At 47.8% G+C, this 22,726-nt stretch overlaps 1 protein-coding gene across 2 annotated transcripts in view; it reads right to left on the bottom strand.

Annotated features, from left to right (window-relative positions):
* si:ch73-335l21.1 (insulin receptor substrate 1-B) overlaps positions 1-21,832 on the bottom strand; it is a 28,357-nt gene extending 6,525 nt beyond the window's left edge. For both annotated transcript variants that reach the window (XM_061669726.1, XM_061669725.1), the window contains exons 1-3: positions 21,051-21,832; positions 13,172-13,473; positions 9,681-12,810 (exon numbers count right to left, since the gene is read on the bottom strand). In XM_061669726.1, the coding sequence (XP_061525710.1) occupies positions 9,681-12,810; positions 13,172-13,473; positions 21,051-21,477 (3,859 nt within the window). In that variant the 5' untranslated portion in view covers positions 21,478-21,832. The remainder of the gene's footprint in view (positions 1-9,680; positions 12,811-13,171; positions 13,474-21,050) is intronic.
* Positions 21,833-22,726: the final 894 nt, after the last annotated feature.

Here is a 22,726-nt window from a genome sequence, read left to right as displayed (position 1 = left end):
CACGGTGGACGACTGGTTCGAGCGTCAGCCTCACAGTTCTGAGGACCCGGGTTCAATCCCCGGCCCCGCCTGTGTGGAGTTTGCATGTTCTCCCCGTGCCTGCGTGGGTTTTCTCCGGGCACTCCGGTTTCCTCCCACATCCCAAAAACATGCATGAATTGGAGACTCTAAATTGTCCGTAGGTGTGAATGTGAGTGCGGATGGTTGTTTGTTTCTATGTGCCCTGCGATTGGCTGGCAACCAGTTCAGGGTGTACCCCGCCTCCTGCCCGATGACAGCTGGGATAGGCTCCGGCGCGCCCGCGACCCTAGTGAGGAGAAGCGGCTCAGAAAATGGATGGATGGATAATAATTCCCTGAAAATTTTGGGAAATGAGAGTGTGCGCGTGTATGTCATAGCCGTACACGACTATACATGAAACAGACACACAAACGAACCCATGCAAGTTCCCTTCTAATACATCACATACGCAGCATTGGGTGGCGGACTTCAGTGCGATGACGCGTGCGCTTACCGAGCTAGCGCGCGTGTGCGCCCTGAACAAAAGGTGATTACTCCTGTGCACGATCTGCCAGGCCCCCCACCCCCCAAACAAAGAACAAAATGTCACCAGCTGGCACGCACGCTCACGTGTCCCTTTTAAAGCTGATGACAATTGCTTCGGAATACAAACCATGTTATTACTGAAGAAGCATGGGCAAGGTTAGCTTCCCGCTTCTTGACCGCGGATCGCTAATGAGTAAACATTAACTACTTATGCACCCCTGTCTCGTCTTCTTTCACGAATTGGAGGCTTGCTGTGGTGAGTACATTGGGTTCATCGCTGGGATGATGCAATCGTGGGGCTTTTGGTCGAGAAACAATTGCCCCCCATGCAGCCTGCCAGCCATAGCTTGGACCGTCGCAAAATGGCCATGCAGCGTATGTAACGGCGCTTCATTTAGACAAAACTAGTGCTTTGGCGCCCTGTTGTGACACCTTAGGGCCAAGGAACTATGTTGAAGTTAGTTGAGGAGCTAGATTTAGACAATAAGCAGCGCTTTGCCGCAATTTCGTGGCAATTTGGCGCCGAGGAACTCCGATGGATTGAGTCGAGGAGCTTCATTTGGACAGAATAAGAGCTCTGCCGCCATCTCGTTGGCATCTTGGTGCCAGGGAACTATGTTTAAGTGAGTTGAGGAGTGTCATTTCGACAAAAGTAGAATAAAATGTGTAATATTAAGAAAATAAACTTTGAATTTGAAATCACGACTTTATCTTGGAAAAATATAATACTTTACTCCCGGAAGATTTTTATCCCGATAAAATACGTCTTTGTTATTGTCAAGACCAGGATTATTTTATTACACGCACGCACGCACGCACGCACGCACGCAGTGCCCCCGGGAAAGTGGGCGATTGAATAAAGCGAAGGCCGCAGGCAACAGGAGGCAGTTAGTGGCATTACGTGGCCGCCGTTGACGCGGAGGTGAGCCGGCGCACGAAAAGGTTAACAACCGCTCTCCGGACATTAGCGGCAGCGCTGAGCAAACAGCTGCCCTCCTTTCGCTTCGATCCGCACTCACCACTTACGTAAGATCTGCCTTCCTCTCGTCCTTGGAGGAGGAGGAGGAGGAGGAGCAGGAGGAGCGTTTGCACGCACGTTTGCGACTGACACACGTGGTTGCGGCAACAGTGTAGGTCAGTGTTGCACCTCCGTGCCAACTTCCCTCAATCGAAAGCAGACTCTCAGCTGCAGCCTGGTACGGCATTTAATTTTGCACTCCACGACACTATGACGCAAGAAGAAGGCCCCCGCTGGTCCCGTGGTCTTTACGTTTCTAATTTCAAACACACCACGTCCAAATGTCACTTCCTCTTCTTTGCACGATGCTCTTTCACCGAGAACATTGTTGAAATGTGCAGGAACAACATTTGAGGTGTTTTTTTTTTGTTTTTAACAATGAAAAGAATCGACATAACGGAGCACCATCAGAGATGTTAACTCAAAGGGGACATTGTGGAAATTAAAGTCCGCTTAGCTTGATGCTAAGAAACAATGCAAAGCGGCATTGACATGCTAACGGTTAGCATTGATGGTTGCAGTTTTAGAAGCAAAGGATATTTGTACACAGTGGAGCAACACATTTAGTCTGATAAAATAACAAAACCCACATTTAATTCTTTATCCTCTACGAAAAATGGCTAATATCATAGCATCTTACAGACACTATTCGTAACAGAAGTACGATTCTTCTTCGTTTGTTCCTGCCTGACTGTATTATACTGCCTCCCGGTGGACAAACCAGGCGCTCCAGAAGGAGCAGCACAATGAGACGAGTTGCAGCATTCAATCGTGATGCACCAACTGTTAAATTCTTTAGATTATATTTGTCTTATTACTCTTCCAGTGTGTTATTTCACCTTCTGTTCATTTCAATGAGGAAAGGTGATTTGAGATAAGCATGAACAAATTCAACTCGTATCTCAATGGCACCAGTGTATATCAGACTTTTGATTTTATTTCCTTTGCTTAACCAGAGAAGGCAATTGACAACAGTTTCTCCATTTCCAATGCCGACCTGGAGGCAATTTAGCGGTCAGCATCTTGCCCAAGGACACTTCGACAGCAGGCGGTCGGAGCTGGCATTTGAACCACCGACCCTTCGGTCAGTGGATGACACCCGCTCTACCGAGTGAGCCACGGCCAATAAAACACCCGGTCATTTTTGTCATCGTCATTGCACGTTTTTTGTACGACAATACCTTGAATCATGTTCAAACCGGCGCTATTTTCACCATGCTAGCCGCACCTGAGCTGACCCCGAAATCAACTCTGACCTCATCGCGTCCGCTCAGTCGGCTCCGCCCGCTTAGCTCACGCGCGCCGAAATACGCTCTACGATTCGCACGCAGACACGTGAGCAAACACTATGAAAGCCAGACATGTCCCTTGTGTGAGAGCTGCCTTGTTAGTAACACTTAATCATCTTAGCGCTCACCATCACCCACCGGGGAATAAGCGCTTTACGGAGAAGCGCGGTCAGCGGCGCGGCTCGGTGATGCCCAGAACACACGCAGATCAGCCCGGAGACACGGGGAACTCGGGCACAGAGGTGTCGAGTAACTAAGTCCAAATTCTTCGTTACCTGATTGAAGTCGGCATTTCCGGTATCTACTCCACTGGGTTGTTTAGTTTTCATCCTACTTTTTACTGCTGCTCTGCACATTTGCACACAAATAATCTGCACTTTCTACTCCTTACACTTACAGGTGCAACGATATTTTGTGATGTTTTTAAACACACACACGTCAAATTTTGATGACAGCAAACGAAAACCCCAAATTCACCATCTGTAGAAACTACAATATTACGTAACAAACAATCGAGAAACAATGGAAATTATTTTTAAATGAGGTGGAAAATTGCCCTCTGAAAGGTATTTTCCCGTGTTTAATGAATCTCTATTATGAAGTACTGAAATAAACGGACCTTTCGAGAAAGTTCAGTCAACCCTTGAATTGATTCCCCCTTGCATTACTGTACGTAGTTTTGCAACCATGACTTTTACACTTTCACTTGAGTAAAAAGGTCAAGTTGATACTTCAACTGCTACAGAAGTTATCTTAAACCCAAACAGCTTCCCCTTGAGTCATGAAGTAATGAATGTGTGTCGGGTTGGACGGGCAAATAAGGAGGCGAGCGTGAAAAGAGGGAGAACCGTCTTCCTCGTCCTCCTCCTCCTCTTATGCACTCAGTCACCTCGGCGGGTTGGGTGGGTGGGTGGCTGCGTCGTTCTTTCAGGCTGCGCCCGAAGCGTTTCCAGAGCCGGCACGCGGCCAACGCCACCGCGCACAATCGACGCTCTGTGGCCGACATCGCGATTGTACGAGGCGCTGGGGACCACGCCGCACGTGCACGCGCAGTTACACTCTCACACACCGAGTCACACACGTGCACACTTAAAAGTCACAGTCTCGCCCTTGCTCTCAGAGCTAGCGAAAATAAGTGCAATCAACCCCCCCCCCCCCCCTCCCCCCCAATCGATCAAATCAAGCGACGGCCCTGCTCTCAAAGCTAGCGGAAATAAGTTGGGGGGGGGGGGGGGACAACAACAACGAGAGGACTGCTTCTTCAGGAAGAGGAAAAAGGTCAAATGATGAGACAGAAGAAAAGCCTCCAACTCCCATGAAAAACGAGCCTGCGTTTTAGGGACAATATCTGCAGTGCTACTTTCAAAAACGGGTTCGTCGCTACTGGTGATTCTTCCGCACCGAGGCCACTCTGCACAATACGGCCTCGCAAATGAAGCGATGAGGGCTTCAGAACTGTCCCCCCCCCCAAAAAAAAACCACTGAATACTGTGCTTCCATTTTCTGACTGGACATTAGTAACACACGTGTCTCACATTACCCCCAAGATGGGACCAGCTTGTTGGAGAAGACAAGTGCAGGCCTCCACTTTACTTACCGCCACTGCAATCAGCAAAATAGTCAATTGCATTTTTCATCATTTGTTTTCATTTCTTCCTATATATTACAAAACAAATAATACACAGAATTCTGGGAATTGTGTTGCGTTATTTATTTCTGCCTTTTTCCTGCATAACTCAGCAGTTTTTCCCTCCCCCCGAGCCCAGAAACCGCTTTCTTGTCCAATCCTTTTGTTGTGAAAAAGCCATATCAAGCACCTTAAGTATTTGCACATCACTGAGGCATAACGGGAAAAAAAACAAAAACTCTTTGATGCAACCCACACAAATGGCCGGAAAATAAACATTTCAGACATCTATGCAGAGTTTCAAGGCTGACGAAAGGCAAGGCAAGATTTATAGAGGAGCAAAGTTTAACCTTAGTGCATTATTAATGAGAATTCATATGATGAACACACAATCCGTGACTGTAACCCTGCTTGCGTTGTCCTCCCCCCCCCCACATGCAGCAATCAAAATCTGGAGGACGCATTCATGTTAAATATTTTAAGAGCTTGAGGTTCGACAGGACCCGTTTCGCATGGGTTGCGTGTGTCGAAAAAAAATTACCCACAAAAAAAAAATTACCTCAGGCACAAACGTGTACAGGCTCGTTCTGACCACCTGCAGTATTTGTACTGTGGCTTTTTCTTTTGTGTGCATATTCAACTCAGATTACGCCGACCAGCGTTTGGATTCGCCGAATTGGACAGAGGCGCTGAACTGTGATGGGATGATGTTCCTGTCGCGGCACACGCGGATGACCTCATCAAAAACACCTTCGCCTTTTTATTATGGGGATTAATACGCACACGCACGAAGCCGTCAACATTCCCCCAAAACCCAAACAGAGGCCAGATTGCCGATTTCCCACCCAAACAAAGCGAGCCTGAGACTTGAGCAAACTGAATCTCCTTGAGTTGCACAAGAAATCTTATCTGACCTCAAAGAATCTTATCTTAAAGGGGACATATTATGGAGAAATTGACTTTTTAATGGCTTAGATACAAATTGTTGAGTCTCTGGAGTGCCTGCCCATCCAGCAAGTGTGAAATTAAACAACCAAGTAAACTGTTCCAACATTGCACGTTTCAACAAGTCAATCATCTTCACGTCATTTTCAGGTCAGGCTTCAGCAGTGAAGTGCTGCCTCCACGGATGAAAATCCGATCAAATCGCCATTGTTGATGTCGCTATCTTGGCCGCTAATTCTTCAAGAGTCAAGGAGGTTTAAAGAGACACGCGCACACGTAGCGTGGGCATGGGGGAGGGGAGGGGGGGGGGTCGAGTAGGGGGATCATGCACCGTCCACATGGTTGCTGTTTACATAACGCGCTGTTAGCCTGACCTGGATTTCAAAGTCTGTCATCATAAACAATCAATACTGTTCGAGTGCGTGTTTGAAAGCCTTAAGAAAAATGCACGCGCTTGCATGAACGCAGCCACCAATTAAGCAGATGTCATTCGTTGCCCGTGCAATAAATGCCGCTTTTCTAGTGTACACAGACTATTTCTAAACTACCAGTGCTTGATGGTGGCAGAGAACCTCACAACAAGCAGCGGAGAGCGAACAAGTGCTTTCTCTAAATTGTTTTATTGCCACTCCCAGTTGAAGTTTCAAAGTAAACATAAAACAAAAATAATGACATCTTGTGTATTCAACCAAACCACATAACGTTTGCTTACAAAAGTCCACTAGCTTAATGCTAACACGTAACGTGAAACGCCATCGAGGGGCTGAAAACACGAGCATCGATATTGCGGTGTTACACCTTTAAACGACTTATAGTTGAACAAAAACAGGAGCAACACATGGACACAATGAATGGCCTTTCCATTCATTTCAATGGGGAAAGATGTAGAAAGACAGTACTGTGCAAATTCAAGCGTCTTAATACCACTTTAAAGGAGAAAGTGGAATAAAATTCACTTGACATGATGCAAAGTGTCTAGACGGGAGGAGACAGAAAACACACATGCAGTCGATAGTGATCCAATTGGCCAGTTATGCATGCGTTTTGTCCAATTAGCAGAGAGAACAGACCTGCCTCTGTGCACTGGAGACACTGACTTTGAGAATTTAAAGAAGGCCTGAGGGGACTGGGGGAGGACTATTTAGTCAGGTAAAGGTTTATACAATTATGTGCACATGGTTGCATTCAAAACCTTGATCCCAAAGTCATGTGATGAAAGAGAATTAAAAAAAAAAAATGATGCGGACGGTTAAGAAAGATGATAGATGGTTAAGACGTAAAATATTTGTATTTTGTGACAGGGGCCTCTTGGAAAAGTCATTTCGGCCCTTTGCATGCGTGTTCCGTACCTATCGAGGACTGACAGTAGCAACCACACCATATTTGTTCTTTCCAAGGGATAAAGACGATATGCCTGTGAATATTTGTATATTATCCGTCAATATGTGCCATTCCACCATTTGTGTTCAAATATCCGTTGCTTCAAGGGTCATAACACCGGCATGCGGATGCTATTTTTAGCACGTCTACGGTATTTCCCATCATGTGTTAGCGTTAGCATTAAGCTAGCAGAGATAAAGGCTAAGCTATGGGGTTGTTTTGTGTTTAGTTTGACAGTAAACGAAGTGGAGTGCCAATAAACAGCTTGAATGTTTTTTTTTTTTTTTTTTTTTTTAATAAGTATTGGTATCTGATTCTATCTGCCAATCTGCTGCTTTTTGTGGAGTTGAGTTCACTGCCACCAGGAAATGTGAGATCATTGTAATACCATTCTTATCATATCAAAATTTTATATCCCGATAACGACTTGCTGGCGGCATGTTTTGCAGATTACTGTTATCTGGTAGGTGTTTGATTTTTGATTTTTTTTTTAAACCAAAACACGAGATTACGGTTTCCTCTTTTCGGCACCAGCTCTTCGGGCTGTTTGCGCTTTGTTCTCTGCGCAACGCTCCGCGTCTAGCATGTTGTTTACATCTATGCTCCCCGCTAGCATTGGCGTAAATGAGTATTTGCGGGTGACGCAACCATCGTTCATTGTTCGAAGTTAGAGTAGCGTCCGATGTTTAGGGCATTTAAAGTCACTATTTGTCACACAAATACTCACAAACTCATATTCACTTGGAGCGCAGGCACACTGCATACTGACAAGTGATTTGAGTTCAGAGCATGGTCACACAACAAACTTTTAAGTCAAGGTGACAATGTATGTACTTTTCGAGAGAGATTTTTCTCCATAATATGTGCCTTGGCTCAATAAAGATCGGGTAACACTCGGCTGTGTTATCAGGGTACGAAATGATGCCAATTTTTTTTTATGTGTGTGTGTGGGGGGGGGGGGGGGGGGGCAGCGTATATAAAATCCTGTTTTGTTTCTAGATAAGATCCCTGTCATTAAAGCAGACATAACATTTAAAACGCGTGACGAACAAGATAAGTCACAGATTCTAAACATGTACCCTTTGTTTATGATCATTCCTGGCTCATTGACGTCAGCCCGCCCGATATACGAGACGAGTTACAAAAATGCCTTTAAAGGATGAACTGAAGTAAGAGAATAGAGGTGGTTGGTGAACCATATCGGAGGGAGGGAATTTCAACAATCCATCAGCTGAGGACAAAGTCACAGAGAGAATGATACAAGATGGTAAACATCAAGACACCATTCTGGGAGTGAAAGGGAATTCGGGAGATCGCGAAGGCCTGGATGGATCAGACTGCAAGACAACCTAGCTAATGTTAGCAGTAAAGTTTGCACGTAAACATGCCGGCGTTTTGTCAAATCATGCGCTAAAGCCTCGGTAAACATTGGTTTGTGCGCATGACAAAATATTGACAACGGCGACCAAGTATGTTGACATCGTCGAGCAAGGGGGGCAACGCACCGGACGCATTACGCAATCCGATCTGTCGACGTCAAGGCGCGCTGTCTGAGAGTTGACGTATGTAGTATGTCACATGACACGGAAGACTCCCCCCCCCCAAGAAAAAAACATGCTAGACTTTTCATTTTGGCGTCTTAGAGCTATCCGTAGGGCCAAATCGTTGGCCGTGGATTATGTCGCACTACAAGAGGTTTTGTCGTTCCCGACAAAATATTTCGTTCGCTATCCGGGAAATCGGGCTAATAACGGGGCTAAAGTCCTGCAGTCTGATCTCGACACAAGACTCTTAAGAAAAGGATCATTTATTGGCAGAGGAAAAAGGGGGGTAAGTGGGATGCGGGAGATGAAAGTGGGCGAGCGTAGTCCAAAGGCATTTGCGAGACTGTGTGAGTGAAACCCTGGCCCCATCTCAACATTCACAGTCGATGTGTAACATTCTCGCCAGCCGCAGTGGTGGCCTGCAAGTATTTCTATATAAAAATTCTCAATCCGTGCGGTTTTCAAGGGCGACCTATGGCAAGCTTGCAACCAGCTTGGTCGGCACTCCCGCGCACTCCCCCCGCCCCCTCCGTCGAATCGAGTCAAGGTACGAAATGCTTGCGGTGAATGCAAGCGAGGATGCTATTCGAAGCGGGAGCTCGCAAAGCCACTACGCAAACAGCGAGGCTTGGCAGGGCGCAGCCATCACAAGAGCCCCACTGTGGAATGGTTCCGTAAGACGGCCCGAGCGTTTTACTGATGCACGTAAATCCACACGGTCGTTTAAATGCTCCTCTATCTGCTGAGGCTGCAGGCGCCGACCTCCTAACAGGGCAACTCAGTGCAGACTGTGGCTCAAAAAGAATGTTTTGCTATTTGGGGCTGGGGGGGACGTCTCACGGGGTTTGGGGCCTTGTTTAGCTGTGGTGGTCCTCCCCCGAAAGGAACATTCTTGGAATGCAAAGAGCATAAATTGGAGTATATGTGCAAATTCTTCTTTTGGAATACGGGAAACTACGGTAACCCAAACGTAAAGTGGCGAAAAGCCAATAAAATACTCATGTCACACTACAAGATCATCGGTTCAACTCTGAGTGGGATGCTTCGATGACAAGTCTGAATGCTTCCTTTGTCTGGAAACGGTGCTGCAGTGAGATGTTTGGTACGAGAAAACAATGGCTCAAGCCGAGCGGAAGCGTTGGCGCTTGTATTATGTATAGAACGATAATAAGGCTGCACAACTTCAGCATCAAATAGAGAAAAGCCGGTCTTCAACATGTCACATCACATGAGATGACGTCAGAAAATAAATCGGTGGCTATGAGTTGGACCTATAAGAAGGGGCCATATGGTCAGGCTCATGTATCAAAACAAATTTTAAAAAATGTTACCTGTTCCCTCATTATTTGCGTTCTGATGTGTCCGCAGCTCCTCGGACTTGTAGAAGTCTATGCTGGCGTACGTGTTGACGCTGGAGCTGCTACTGTTGCCAACCGCTGCAGCCCCTCCTCCGACCCCAGAACTTGCACCCAGCACCGAAAAGAGGCGCGCTGATGCCTGGCTCCCCGGGGGCCCATCCAGGCCTAAATGGGGGCTCTCGTTGTTGGCCAGGTCCAAGTCTATGTAGTTAAGGCCTTGCTCTGTGGTGGGTGTTTGAGTGGCGATGGCCTGTTGCTGTCCAGGAAGGGGTGACTGAGTGGGGGTATCTGGGACAGCACAATTACGCCACGCCGTGCCTTCAAAGCCCTGCCGCCGGGTGGCGGCTTGTTCTGGGAAGAGTGAGGCAGTGGACGAAGAGGAGGTCGAACCCGGAGCGGAGAGGGAAGATGTGGTGAGGAAGCTTTCGGAGCAATGTCGTCTACGTCCTTGGGGGTCGGCACGGATAACTTTAGCTCCGTGGTCTGGGTTGGGGCCCGATTTGGCTAAAGGAAAGTCTAGACCCCGTGATGCAACGGAGGGTTCAGTCCTGGGCGGGGAAGGAGCTTTTAGTGAGACACTGGAGGACAACCTGGAAGCGGTGTTGTTGTTCAGGCTGAAGGCCATCTCTGTGTAGTCCCCGCATGATGTGGGGGACTCCGACTCTGGGACATTCTCTCCGATTTTCCTTAGCGGTGCCTCTGCAATCACTGCCACCTCTTCACAAGGGTCAGTTGATCCGGCGTCAGGGATTTTGGAAGCAGGAGCAAGAGTTGGCGGTGTGGGAGGGGTGTGGAAAGGAGGGAAAACAAGCGGGGTATGGGGTGAGGGCGAAGGAGAAGGGCCCAGGTCCATGTTGACATACTCAGAAACAGCTGTGGGAGTAATGGGGGCAGATGGGCTGCAGGATACGGGGATAAAATTCCCGAGGCAAGACACGGGCCTGTGTTGAGGATGCTGGTTGTTTGTACTATGAGGGTTCGAAGACCTATGCCTGAGGCCCCGCCCACGCCCTCCCCCGACCCCAGGCTGGTTTCTGCTCTCCCCTTTAAACTCAATACTGACATACTCGCCAGGGCTCTTAGGTTCTGGGGGAAAAGGGTTTTCACGGACCCTGGGAAGCGTGTTGGCCTTGGATACGTCAACAAACAAGCTCACAGGTCGACTTCGAGAGTGGATACCGTGTTTTGGCAACCCACCGGAGCCTCGTCGCTGCTGGAGCTTAGTTCCATCTTTAGAACCCCCACCCATGGCGCTTACTGCTCTTTCCTCACTTTCTCCAAGGCTCTCACTGCTGGCTGAGCTGGACGAGTATGAGGAAGAGGAAAGCGACAGGTGCCGCCCCGCCATTGAACTGCTCGCAGCCGTTTGCTCCTGACGCCCACTTATTGTCCTACCTCCACCCAGTCCCCTACTGCCGCTCTCGTTCGGCCTTCTGCCACGTCCTGGTCCGTCGTCGAAATGTCTGGAAGAGGGATTGTGTTTGTATGACCGGGGGAGGGAATAGTAAGAGTACACCATCTTGGGGACTTGCTGTTGAGAACTGGTCTCTGAATGACTGGCGTGTTCTGAAGGCGGGGGGCTACCATTTACAGAGCGAGCACTGATGGGTGACATGTTCATGTAGTCACTGCCTGCTCTGCTGTCCGCACTGCCACTGCCCACCCAAACCCCTGAAGAGAGACCGCCACGTTGATCAGGTGAGCAGCTACTATTGGGAGACATGATCATATAGCCATCAGAGGTCGGCGGAGGTCTGATCTGCTGTGGGGGGGACACACTGCTGTTCGGGGTCATGGCCATATAATCATCCGCAGGTCTAGGATCCAAGTCCGGGACAGAAACCGCCAGTGATTGGGACAGGCACACGGGAGGCTGTGTGACTCCTGGCAACATGGACATGTAGCCATTATCCACTCCTAAATCCACAACACTACCTGATCCCGCACCGTGTTCACCTTTGAACTCTCCTGCTACATCCAAGTAACCCCCACCTCCCCCTGATGACCCAGCACCCATGAGGAATTCCCTCTGCGTTGTGGAGGACGTGGACGAAAATGATTCACGGCTGGTGCTCCTCGACATAACAGCATAGTCAGCGGAGTCTTCCTCTGCCGGCTCCTCACCTCTGTGCTGACACGGGACCAGTCTCTCCAAGGCCATAGGAGGTAAGGAGGCACGCTTGCTCAGCAACCTACGTTCCGTTTCGCACTCCCGGCTAGAGGAACGGCGAAGCACTCTCCTTGTCTGGGCTTGGGAGCCACAGATTTGTCCTCCAGGTGCTGGCAAGGAGCTGGATGTCCCACTGCTGTGATTGCTGCTGCTATTGCCACTGCTATGCTGGCCCATTAAAATATAATTAGCTCCCTCCTCGCCAAAGGACTGGCTGCCAACGCTACCAACCGAACTTCCAGGCAGGCTCGGGGAGACTAGGAGCGTCTGTTCCCCGGGACTGGAGCCATATTCATCTGAGGAGCCGTAGTCACTGGGTGAACCTGAGACAGAGGCGCAATGCATCGGGACACGACTGTAGGGGCCGGTCCCTGCCCCAGGACCAGCACATGGTGCTATGCCCCCAAATTCCGATCCGTGCCCAGAGCTGGAGGACAAGCTTGGGGCTGGGGAGGGTGCTGGCGTGGAGACTGAGCGCATCAGACCAAGAGGCGTTTTAGCGTTTGAGGTGGGGACTGAGCGCGTCGACTTTGACCTGAGGATCGGTGTGGTGGAACAAGGACTATTGGCCGAGGGACTGGAGCTGGGGACTCCTGTCAGGCCCTCCTCAATTTTGCTCCCATCGCTGGCAGTGCGAGACCTTGGAAAGCTGTGTCGAGGGGTGGGAGAAGCGCTGGCACTGCTAACCCCTGTTGCGCCGTTAGCTCCTCCGGGAGGCTCCGTTCTGGGTCGGCGGGTGAAGCCCACCTGGCTGGGCGGAGGGTTCGAGTGGTGGCGCCGTGTGGGAACACTGATCGGGTTTGAGGCGGTTGCACCTCCTCCTGGACCGGAGTTCGACTGAGATTTACTTCGCTGCCGAAACTCCTCGCTGAGTGCCTTCATAGCCTCGAGCAATGTCTCATGCATGTTCTGGGCAACCACTGAATCATCCACCTAGATAACAGGCCAAAACACAAACAGCACACACGTCACAATTTTGTAGGTCTCAAAGCAAATACAGTGGTTGAACAGTAATACAGTGAACTCACGCTATACCACAGGTCTTCGTTCGCGCGCCCGCCATGCAACACATTGTGAAGCTTGACAAAGTTGTCTTTTTCATTCATTTTGGTGTTTGAATGCACAATGCTTCATTCTCCTGTTTGATGTGTCAGCTTTACAGTAAACTTCAACTGTGAGTGATAAACAGTTTGAAGAAAGCAGACTTTTTTTTTTTTTTTTTTTTTTTTTTTAAAAAGATCATAGGGATGCTTTTTGGTTTCAACATGAAGGGGACTGGGGATAAGAGACTTACCTGCATCCAGAACTCGCCCGGGCCTGTCACAGCAGAGCGGCCAACCTCGACAAAGAAGAAATTTTCAGAATGCCCGCAGCGCCGGACGTTCATGAGCTGCAGTACCACCGCAGCGGCATCGGAGTTGAGCTTGACAAAGTTGATTGTCTTTTCAGTCAGGCAAAGGCGGTAGATCCCCACCAGGTTCTTGGCCTGACCCAGGCCTTTGGGCCATACTTTCACCTGCCACACCTCCTTGAAGGCCGGCCCAGGATTGGGGACGCCATAGTCCCCAGCAGGTCCTTTGTCAGAGGGGTTCTTACCTAAAAAGTAGAGGACAGAGGACATGCAGGCTTGGTTAGATTGAACCGTGGGAAGCAACATCGCGCTGATATGAACACCGCCACTATTTACCACGCTTTGCCTTATACGCTGTGCTGCAGCTTTTCAGATTTTCAACCAGATATTAGTGCAAACTGAGCATGCATCAGCTTGCACGACTGGCTCGTTACCTGCGGGCTCCGTACCTGGGGGTCTCGTTTGTCAACCGCACACACAAGCGCACATACCAGTGTGGAAAGAGTTGCATGTTGACAAGTGAAGCCAACAATGATGAATGATGAGTTGAGAAAACCTTAGTAAACCAAGATTTAATGATGGAATGCCGCTCCCCCCCCCCCCCCCCCCCCCCCCCCCCCCACCCTCCCCTCCCAAAACGTCCCAAAAGGTCTGGGAAGGTCTTAAAACCATTCAACGGAAGTTTCAAAAGGCTCTGCTCACTTTGTCAACTCGTAAAATCTGTCTTTTCATTAGCACTGGCAGCCCATTCACCTTTTTGTGTGCCTCCGCAAAGTGGCAATTACTGAAGAGAAAGCTTCTGATGAATGACTGACAACATTTGGCTGCTTAGTTGGCGCTCACTGATCGGAAGCAGGAAATCTATCTTCCGGTTTTCTTTTACTTGGAACCAAAAGGGACCACACATTCGCTGACTGAAATGCTGAGATGAAAGAAATACCGTGACTCACGCGTGCGTGAGCGCCAGTGTTGCCCGACGCATCTGAACAGGTCTCCTCAAAACAAAGACTTTTACAGTAAAGCATGTGCTGTAGAACAATAAAAGAGCTTTTTCAAATGATACCCAATTTAGGTTTCCAAGTGGTGTCGTGTCAAAGATTTTCAAGTTTGAAGTCAAGCGATAGCTCGAATTAGCCAACGGTTTGGGAGCCTAGAGCTCGCTAATGAAGAGGTTTCGAACAAAAATGTTTTGTATTCTGTTCTGGTCTTTTCCATTCCAATTCCAACCCAAATTTGAAGACAATCTGAGCGGTGGAATGACAATTCTTGGCGCATTTCATTTGGAATGCCCTGCATGAAGGTCTCGTTTCAACCCTCAGATCGTGTTCGATTTTACTTTGCTTTCAGTTTCTTTGTGGCCATTTTTGGCCACATAGAGACACAGTCTGTAATTTGAAAGACTTTGCTTGAAAAATGTCTTTTTGCTTCTTTTTTTCCTGCATAGTTTTTAAGTAGCAATATCTCTACATTTTTATTTTTTCAACCCTTCAAATTCCAGTTTGTTTCCACAATGAGCAGGTTATAAAATAATCACCAAAAAAAAAAAAAAAAATATATATATATATATATATATATATATATTTTTTTTTTTTAAAATATATTCTCAGTGCTCGCCATTCGTTACCGGTAATGGCAATAGCCAACGGGGATTCAGAGTCCGAGCTCTACCATTAACACAGCTCAAAATATATTGACAAAATGAAAAAATGTCTCGTTGCGTCCAAAAAAGTGGAGGAGCATTTACAAGTGAAAAAAGCGAAGCTGGAATTGATGCTGCGCTGAGAGTCAGTGGAGTCTTGCGGCTTCTTCGCCGTGCGCGTTGATAGTCACGCACGCACCCTACACACTGCATCAGATGACTCACTCAAGGCCATGCGTGGCTGTTTCGTGCTTCTCTCAGTGGGCCTCCATTAAGATTTACAACAGGAAGGAGTTGATAGTTGGGGATTTTTTTTTTTTTTTTTTTTTTTTTTAAAGAAGGGACCAAGGGAATGGGGGCTTTACAGGAGATTGCAAAAAAAGATATCAGCGAGTGTAAAAACAAACGATTTCAAATGCCGATTCGGAATGCAAAATTAGGGTTGAAGCGTCTTTTTCACTTTGAGAGGCTACACACCAAGAGTGTCGTTTGTTTGGAGAACGGCACAGCCTTAACCTTTACACACACAAACACACGTTTTCATCAGGAGGCCACTCAGGCTCACCAAAAAACAAAACAACAACTCCAAAACCCTGAAGTACAGTCTATCTACTCCATCCTCACTTGGTTACGTAAAGCAAGAATTGATCCTTGGCAGAGTAATATGAATTATGGAACACCTCTGTCTTTCCTCTCTCTGGGGGGTGTCTTCCCGGCAGTCTACAAAGATCAAAGATGGCAGAAAACCACTCGTTTTATGCAGCAAAAAAGGCTGCATAAAAACTAGAAGGGGGGACTCATGCTGGATAAAGCCCAAAAAAAAACAAAACCTGGATAGTATGAAGCATTTGCTTTGAGCCTGCTGACTCAACAACAACCTTGGGTTCTATCGGATTTGTGTTCCTCCAAAGGGGACGGAAATCATAACACTCAAAGTGTGTTACAGAGTCACTGGCCGATGTGCAGATCAGTTGTACTTCACTTTGAAGTGCAATACATTTGCATTTAGTCATTAAGAGCCGTTTACTTTGAAACTTTTATTTTTGGTCCAAGTTTGTTTTACTTTTAAGTGCAATACAGCGTTGCCTTGAGAGTTGAATTCGTTCCGTGACCAAATTTGTAACGCAAATCACTTGTATCTCAAATCATCTTTCCCCATTGAAGTGAATGGAAATGTCATTAATTCGTGACACCCTCCCAAAAAATAAACAAAAGACATTGTTAAATGAGAAAAAACAGGACTCTATAATATTGTATTTTATAAAAACAATGACATCATTAAATATCTTCGTATCTCAAGGCATCACTGTACAATTTAATTGAATCTTGAGCTCAGTAGTGGGGGGGGCTATTTCCAAATGGATGCTTGTCATTGAGGAACTGTGCCACCGAGTGGGAGTAGAACAAATTGAAGTGCCCCCTTTCAAACCACAAAAGCAACCAAAAAAAATAAGTCTACATTGCCACAATTAGGTTACAAGTCAATAAGCCCGTCGCAATTCATTTTTAAGTGTTTGCTCAGGCGCGTCCAAGTCTATTCAAATTTACAGCATTATAGAATTTCCTTTCATAGCCAGCATCCTGTAAATCAGTGCAAACGACTGCAGTCGGCTCCCTCGCCTTTCCGACGCGTGACCTCATTGCCGTAGCACGCCGCCATGCTTTTCGACACCGCAAAGACTGCAAAGAAGATTCTTTCCCCCCTTCTGCTGTTCTCAGCTACTACCTACCCCCTCTTACCCCGCCCACCCTCAATTCACGCTTTGTACTTTTCCCAGGGCTGCCATGTGTGCCCCTTTTCCTCGTTTCAACCTCGGCACTTCCTAAAGCTTCACCAAGGCGGACCGTGCGTAATCCCTCTATCCGGGCCCACACTGGAGAACACAACGTTTCCCTCTCCGACGCCGTCATCTGCCTAAGGTTAAACTCGCATGTGTTCCGAGTTATCCAGACAGCCAGAAGAGGAGGCATCTAAGGATGGGACACAGGGAAAAAAAATAATAATAAACACGAAAAGAACCTCAAACTACTGGCAGGTCTCGGACTTGCTGGTTAGCCTGGTGTTGAGGTAGTAAACACAGCGGCTGGGAACAGAACGTTCCCACATTCTTTGACAGACCATCTCAAGTCTGTAAAAATACTGTACCAACAAAATAAGACCATTAGGTAATTGAGGATGTAGCAATTGAGGAATTAAGTTAGCTTTGCACAGCTTCAGGAAAAGAGCCAATTCCTCAGGGGCGACGACACACTGAGCGAGTGAATATTTCATCCCACCTAAATTTGAAAACTCCTGAATTTTTAAGTTGTGCTTTGGTGCGGAAGACGTGGGGAGGGGAAATGGAGCACCCGCATGAAATATACAAAGCACCGCATTCACCAACTATATGACTTATATGGACTGCGTGTGGACATCAGTGCATTCCAGAAAGGGAGCGTATTCAATTGCATCCCAGAGGACGTGAGCAAATATTGGGGGCGGGGCCTGTAATGTAAAGCTGATAAATTTGGGGCTACTTCCTGACCGCCACAACCACAGAGCTATTGTGCTCCATCGGCAATAATCAATACATGCCACTATAAAAAGGTGTGGTCGGGGTTTGAATCTCAGCGAGAGCGGAGATTCAAAGTCATGTCATGTAAAATAGCACTGTATTGTATTAAAAACATAATAATAGTGAATAGTATGGTCATCCACCTAACAATGAAAGTGTAAATTAAATTTAAGGAAGATATTACCAAGAGGTAAGATTTAAGTGATGAAGAGGAGGAGGCCCAAGACAGACCCCTGAGGCACACCGGAAGAAATGTGCCTCTATGGAGGCGTTGCCTAGTTCGTGATGTAAATAACTTTAGACTAACTGTCAACGGTTAGTCTTCGTGTGAGCTTCTGGACGTGAATTTTGGCTAACTGTAGCTCTTTCCTCGTGTTTACATTTTGCATTTGTGTGTTTGCCGGGTTGACTCAACCACGGAAAGTGCATCGGTGAATGTCGAGCCGCTGATTTATTGATTTCTTTTCTTCGCTCCAGTGGAAGAGTATCTGAAGCTTGCGTGTACCTCATATTTTGGCTCACAACACAAAGTAAAAAAAAAAAATAAATAAAAAAAAAATAAACACAACAACAAAAAAACAGCCCAAGACGCCAATAATAACTCTCAAGACTTCCTGTGGTGGCTTTTTCAGGACAAAGCCCACACTGTGCCACCAGCAGAGGACACTCGAGACAGCAATTAGTGCCTAATTAGGGGGATGAGCACCGCTTAGTGTGGTTTAACGCTTAATCTGGGTTTGCAGAGCTCATTGGCCCATGCAGGCGAGCCCATCCTCCAGCATCTAAACACTCGCACAGAGAACCATTTGATTGCTATCCTTAAAAATAACATTTTACCCAGTTTACAGCTTTTATAAGCCTTTACAGCATTCTTAGCCTTGGTGAGGCTCTTTGGTATAGCGGTGCGGAAATTTAAAAACAGATGTTACCCACAGGAGAAATGTTTCCAAGGATCCTCTCATCATCCGAACGCCAATTAAACATTACCTCGTGTACCCCCGAACGTCAAACATCGCTACATTACTTTCGTAGATGTGTTGTTGCGGTACGTTGCACTTTATCTTCCACGTTCAGATGTAAACGATGCCAAACTTTGGACATCTTTTACGAACTGGTTTCTACCGGCTTGCCACCATCTCGCCAACTTATTTCGACGCCGCGTGGCGCGTGCGACTGCAGTAACATTAGTCCGTGTGGAAAAATGATCCCTGTGAAGCTTCAAAGCGGTGATTTTGCATCGAATTATGCAAGTTATTCGCCCCGGCGGTGACGTCAGGCAAGCTTCGAAGGAAAAGAATTGTGGACTCTGGAGAGCAACCAACTCGCTGCTGAGCCAAGTAGCGTGACACACTTTTATGCACGCTAAAGGACTTGTAACAACACTTTGGTGTTGCCAACGCAGCGACATACACGAGCCTCCGTCTGTGCGGCGATACAATTTCCGTCTTGTTTATCGCCGGCGCTGCAGCTCCCAATTTGGAATCTGTTATTTGGTTTTATGGAGGTCAACAAGTCCTGGGGTGTTGGCAGAGCCGTGGGGGCAATTTTCCTGGCAAGCGGCGAGCGCGGGGCCGCACCTCTGTCCTGTTCTGTCACGGTTAGGCCTTTACACACTCCACTGACTCCTAATAGCTGAACAAATAGCTGCCCTCAATGCTGATACTGTACTCGTTGCCCGAAAGGGTCTCACCGGGCTCAGGTGAATAAATAACTGCGATCCGCGTATCGTGTCGGTTTAATTAGCGTCCGGTCGAGGAGAGCCCGTGTGGTACTTCACGCTTTCTGGGCCGCTTTCCCAGGATCCAGTGAGGGCGGGCACGATACGGGTCGCTAGCTTACTGCTCAAGACTAAAAATGCCGCGGCGCTTTCAGCAACGGATTGAACACAAATCGTGCGGCTACATGTATTCTTTATCCTCTGTGAAGAAGGACTCCTCTAGTGTTTACCGTGCTCCCCCCCCCCAGAGGCGCCTGACTATTTCAAACTTTAATCCAAAACTGTGATTTCACCTGCAGCGCACCACGAGGCCAGTCCAAGGCTTTGGCAGCTACGCTTTTTAAAAAAAAAAAAAAAAAAAAAAAAAAAAAAAAAAAAAAAAAAAGCTCTCACAGCAGCTACGGCGCTGAGGGTGTGGCTCCAAGCCGAACAGCGCAGCATCTCTTGGCGGCGGGCCCCGCCGCGCTCGCAGTTTGCAAGATGTGAATTTTTCAAGTAGGGGACAAGTTCTTCACTGCGCTGACGGCTGTGCGGCGCATACCAGAAGGCCGGTTATTAGCGGCAGGAATCCTGACAGTGTTCAGTGTGTGTGAACGCAAGACCGCTCGGCCACTGAAGGTTTTGGCACCTTTTTTGGAAAGGTGAAAAAATTTGCCTCCCTGTAACCAGTTTCAACGGTCTACATGTCGACATCTGGTGTACACGTGGATCATAACAGGACGCATGAAAAAGTCTTAAGGACCCATGCCCGAAATTGGAAACGAAGTCAGCCATGTTTGTTTGAAACAGACCGTCTCAAGGACCCATGCCTGAAATTAAACAGGTCGTCGGACATTTTGGGGTGAATTCGATGAACACGAGACCTGGACGTGAGAAAGAAATTGCCCCACATCACCAGTTTCGTGGGCGGACACGATAATTTGGTGGACATGTCTATCAGAACAAGACGCACCAAAAGGTCTCAAGGACCCATGCCCCAAGGTTGAAAAGGAAATCAGCGAATTTCATGGCTTGGGCTTGTCAGTGATGCTAACAGGCCGGCAGGATGTGTGGACACACACATTCCCTACAGGCTCGCAGAAACGTGCTAACCGCTAGGCAAAGGTGACTTGCACACAAACACCGTCGTGTTAAAACAAAGTGTCCTAGCCGCCGCTAATCAGCTGCTTTATGTAACAGAGCCGCAGGTCATGTGCGAGGAGCTCCTTGAACTCTTCGGCTCTCGTCTGCCCGGATTGCGTCACGCGGCCCCGAGAGGAGAGGCGAGGGGAAGGTCGAACAGGTGACTCCGGGGTGGCCGCGCTCCGCGCCGCCGCTTCGACAGCTGCGTTTACGCAGCGGAACACGCGCGTTCGGCCCGCTCGTGACCACGTCACCGGCGGGAAACTCGCCTGAGTGCGTTTTGCACCTTTGTGGGCATCGGTGCGTGCGGCGATACTGTAACGAAACGACACACTCACTCGTGTGTGTTTGTGTGTGAGACGGAGTGTATAGGATAGACACACAGAGAGAGAGAGAGAGAGAGAGACCAAAAACAACAAAATAAAGAGCCCGACTGAGGCCAAAAACAACAAAATAAAGAGCCCGACGGAGGCCAAGAACAATATGCCAACTTGATCATGTTGGCATCCTCTGACGTAAACAAGTTGAAAAATATCCCCCGAGCGTTGCCAAACTCTCCTAAATGAGAGAGAGAGAGAGAGAGAGAGAAAAAACACAAACAGAATAACATGCACCCCTCTTCCTACTGAAATATTTGACGCCGTTTCCCTGGATATTTATAAAAAAAAAAAAAAACTCCTTTCAGCAGCAACTGCCGAGTAGAGCGCACGCGCGCGCGCGCGCAGGCTTGTAATGGCCCCTGCCTAAATTTGCTGGGTGCCACGTTTGCCTCTCCGTGCGCCCGCTTACTTTTGCACTGCAGGTCCACCATGGCCTGGTACCAGTCGTCCTGGTCGGCCTCGTTGTCCGCGGCCACGGCGAAGCTCTCGGCCCGGGTGTAGAGCACGATCATGTGCTTGTTCTTGGAGTCGGCCCGCTTGTTGATGTTGAAGCAGGTCTCCAGGAGCACGGCCTTCTTCGGGACGGGGGCCTTGCTCCGGAATTTCTTCTCGCTCTCGTAGTACTCCAGGCGGGCCGCGCCGCCGCGCTCCGAGCCCGAGCGCAGCACGAAGTAGCGCCGGTGCATGGACTTGTGCTTGCGGAGGTAGCCGCTCTTGCGCACGTCCTCGCCGGCGTTGTCCGCCGGCGCCTGCTGGCCCTCCATGGTGCCCCCCGCCGCCGGCGCCCGCCAGCCGGGCGACGCGTCGTGTCCTCTCGGCGAGTTGGCGGAGCTCATTCAAACATCTCCCGGCCCCCCCCACTCGGCCATGTGTGGCGCCCCGCTGCCCCCCTCCGCCAACACTCTTGTTTACGTCTCTCCTCCTCCTTCTTTTTCAAGTTTTGCACGCCCCTTGCCACGAGCGGTTCCGAACGTGGACGAATCCGCCTGTTTACCCCCACCGGCTCGGTTCCGCCTCCGCGGTGGTCCGCCACAGTGGGACTGTCACTCAACTCGACACGACACGATGCGCGAGTAGTAGTACTCGGCGCGCGGTGCGTTCACGGACCTCGGCGCGAGCTCGGAGAGTTGAGCAACTTCTGTGGAACAATTCAGTGAAACCACACAAACACACACACACACACACACACGCACACAGAAGGCTGGAAACACTGAATTCATTCCTGTACTTAAGTCAAAGTAAAAAAAAAAAAAGTTCCAGACTCCGATTTGTAATAATACCCATTTTGATAACTTTGCACAATGAAAAAAAAAAAAAAAAAAAACGCCCATAAAATAGTTTTCCTTTTTAGTTAAAAAAAAAAAAAAAAAAGACCTACAACTTATACTACAGTAACAAATGATTTGTACTTTGTTATTTTCCACCGCCGTCAGTCGTCACGACGAGATGTACTTCATAGTAATCTGAAGCGTGGTGCGTTTAGGGACTTGAGATAACACATTCCTCTCATTTCGTAGTTGCTGTTAAACCATTAATTAAAATGAAAAAAAACTGTTAAAACTGTTTAAAAAAAAAAAACTAACAAAAAAAAAAAAACAACTTCACAAACTTAAGAACATACCTGAGAATTTTACGTAAATCCAGGAACGAAGTGAAAATACTCCAGAAATCAAATCCAGGAATACTCAAACCGTTTGGTTCCAGGAGAGAAATTTTCACAATCCCAAAACCGATTAAAATTGGCGCTAAATTGGTTAGCGCAGCGATTTTCAAGGTGTGGCTACATTGGCTCCCTCTAGTGGTACATGAAAGAATTACTGAATTAAAAGTTCAAATGGTCCATGTAAGTTGCTTCAACTTGTTTTTTGTTTTTTGTTTGCAGTACATTTGTTTTGTAGAGTTCAGTTGCATTTCATCTTTTTGAAAATGTATTGCGGTACAATAATTAACATTTACGTGTGATATATTTATTTTTCTTGAAGCGCAGCGTTAATATTCAAACTCTGCACACTGCTACAGTGGCTTACAATGACTTTAAATGTATTTTTAGGAATAAAACCGGCTGTTTTTTAATGTCGGTCCTGG

Source organism: Phycodurus eques, chromosome 23, assembly GCF_024500275.1.
Source record: "Phycodurus eques isolate BA_2022a chromosome 23, UOR_Pequ_1.1, whole genome shotgun sequence".
NCBI classification, from domain to species: domain Eukaryota; kingdom Metazoa; phylum Chordata; class Actinopteri; order Syngnathiformes; family Syngnathidae; genus Phycodurus; species Phycodurus eques.
Note: the sequence above shows the minus strand (reverse complement) of the source record. Positions and strands in the feature narration are given on the sequence as shown.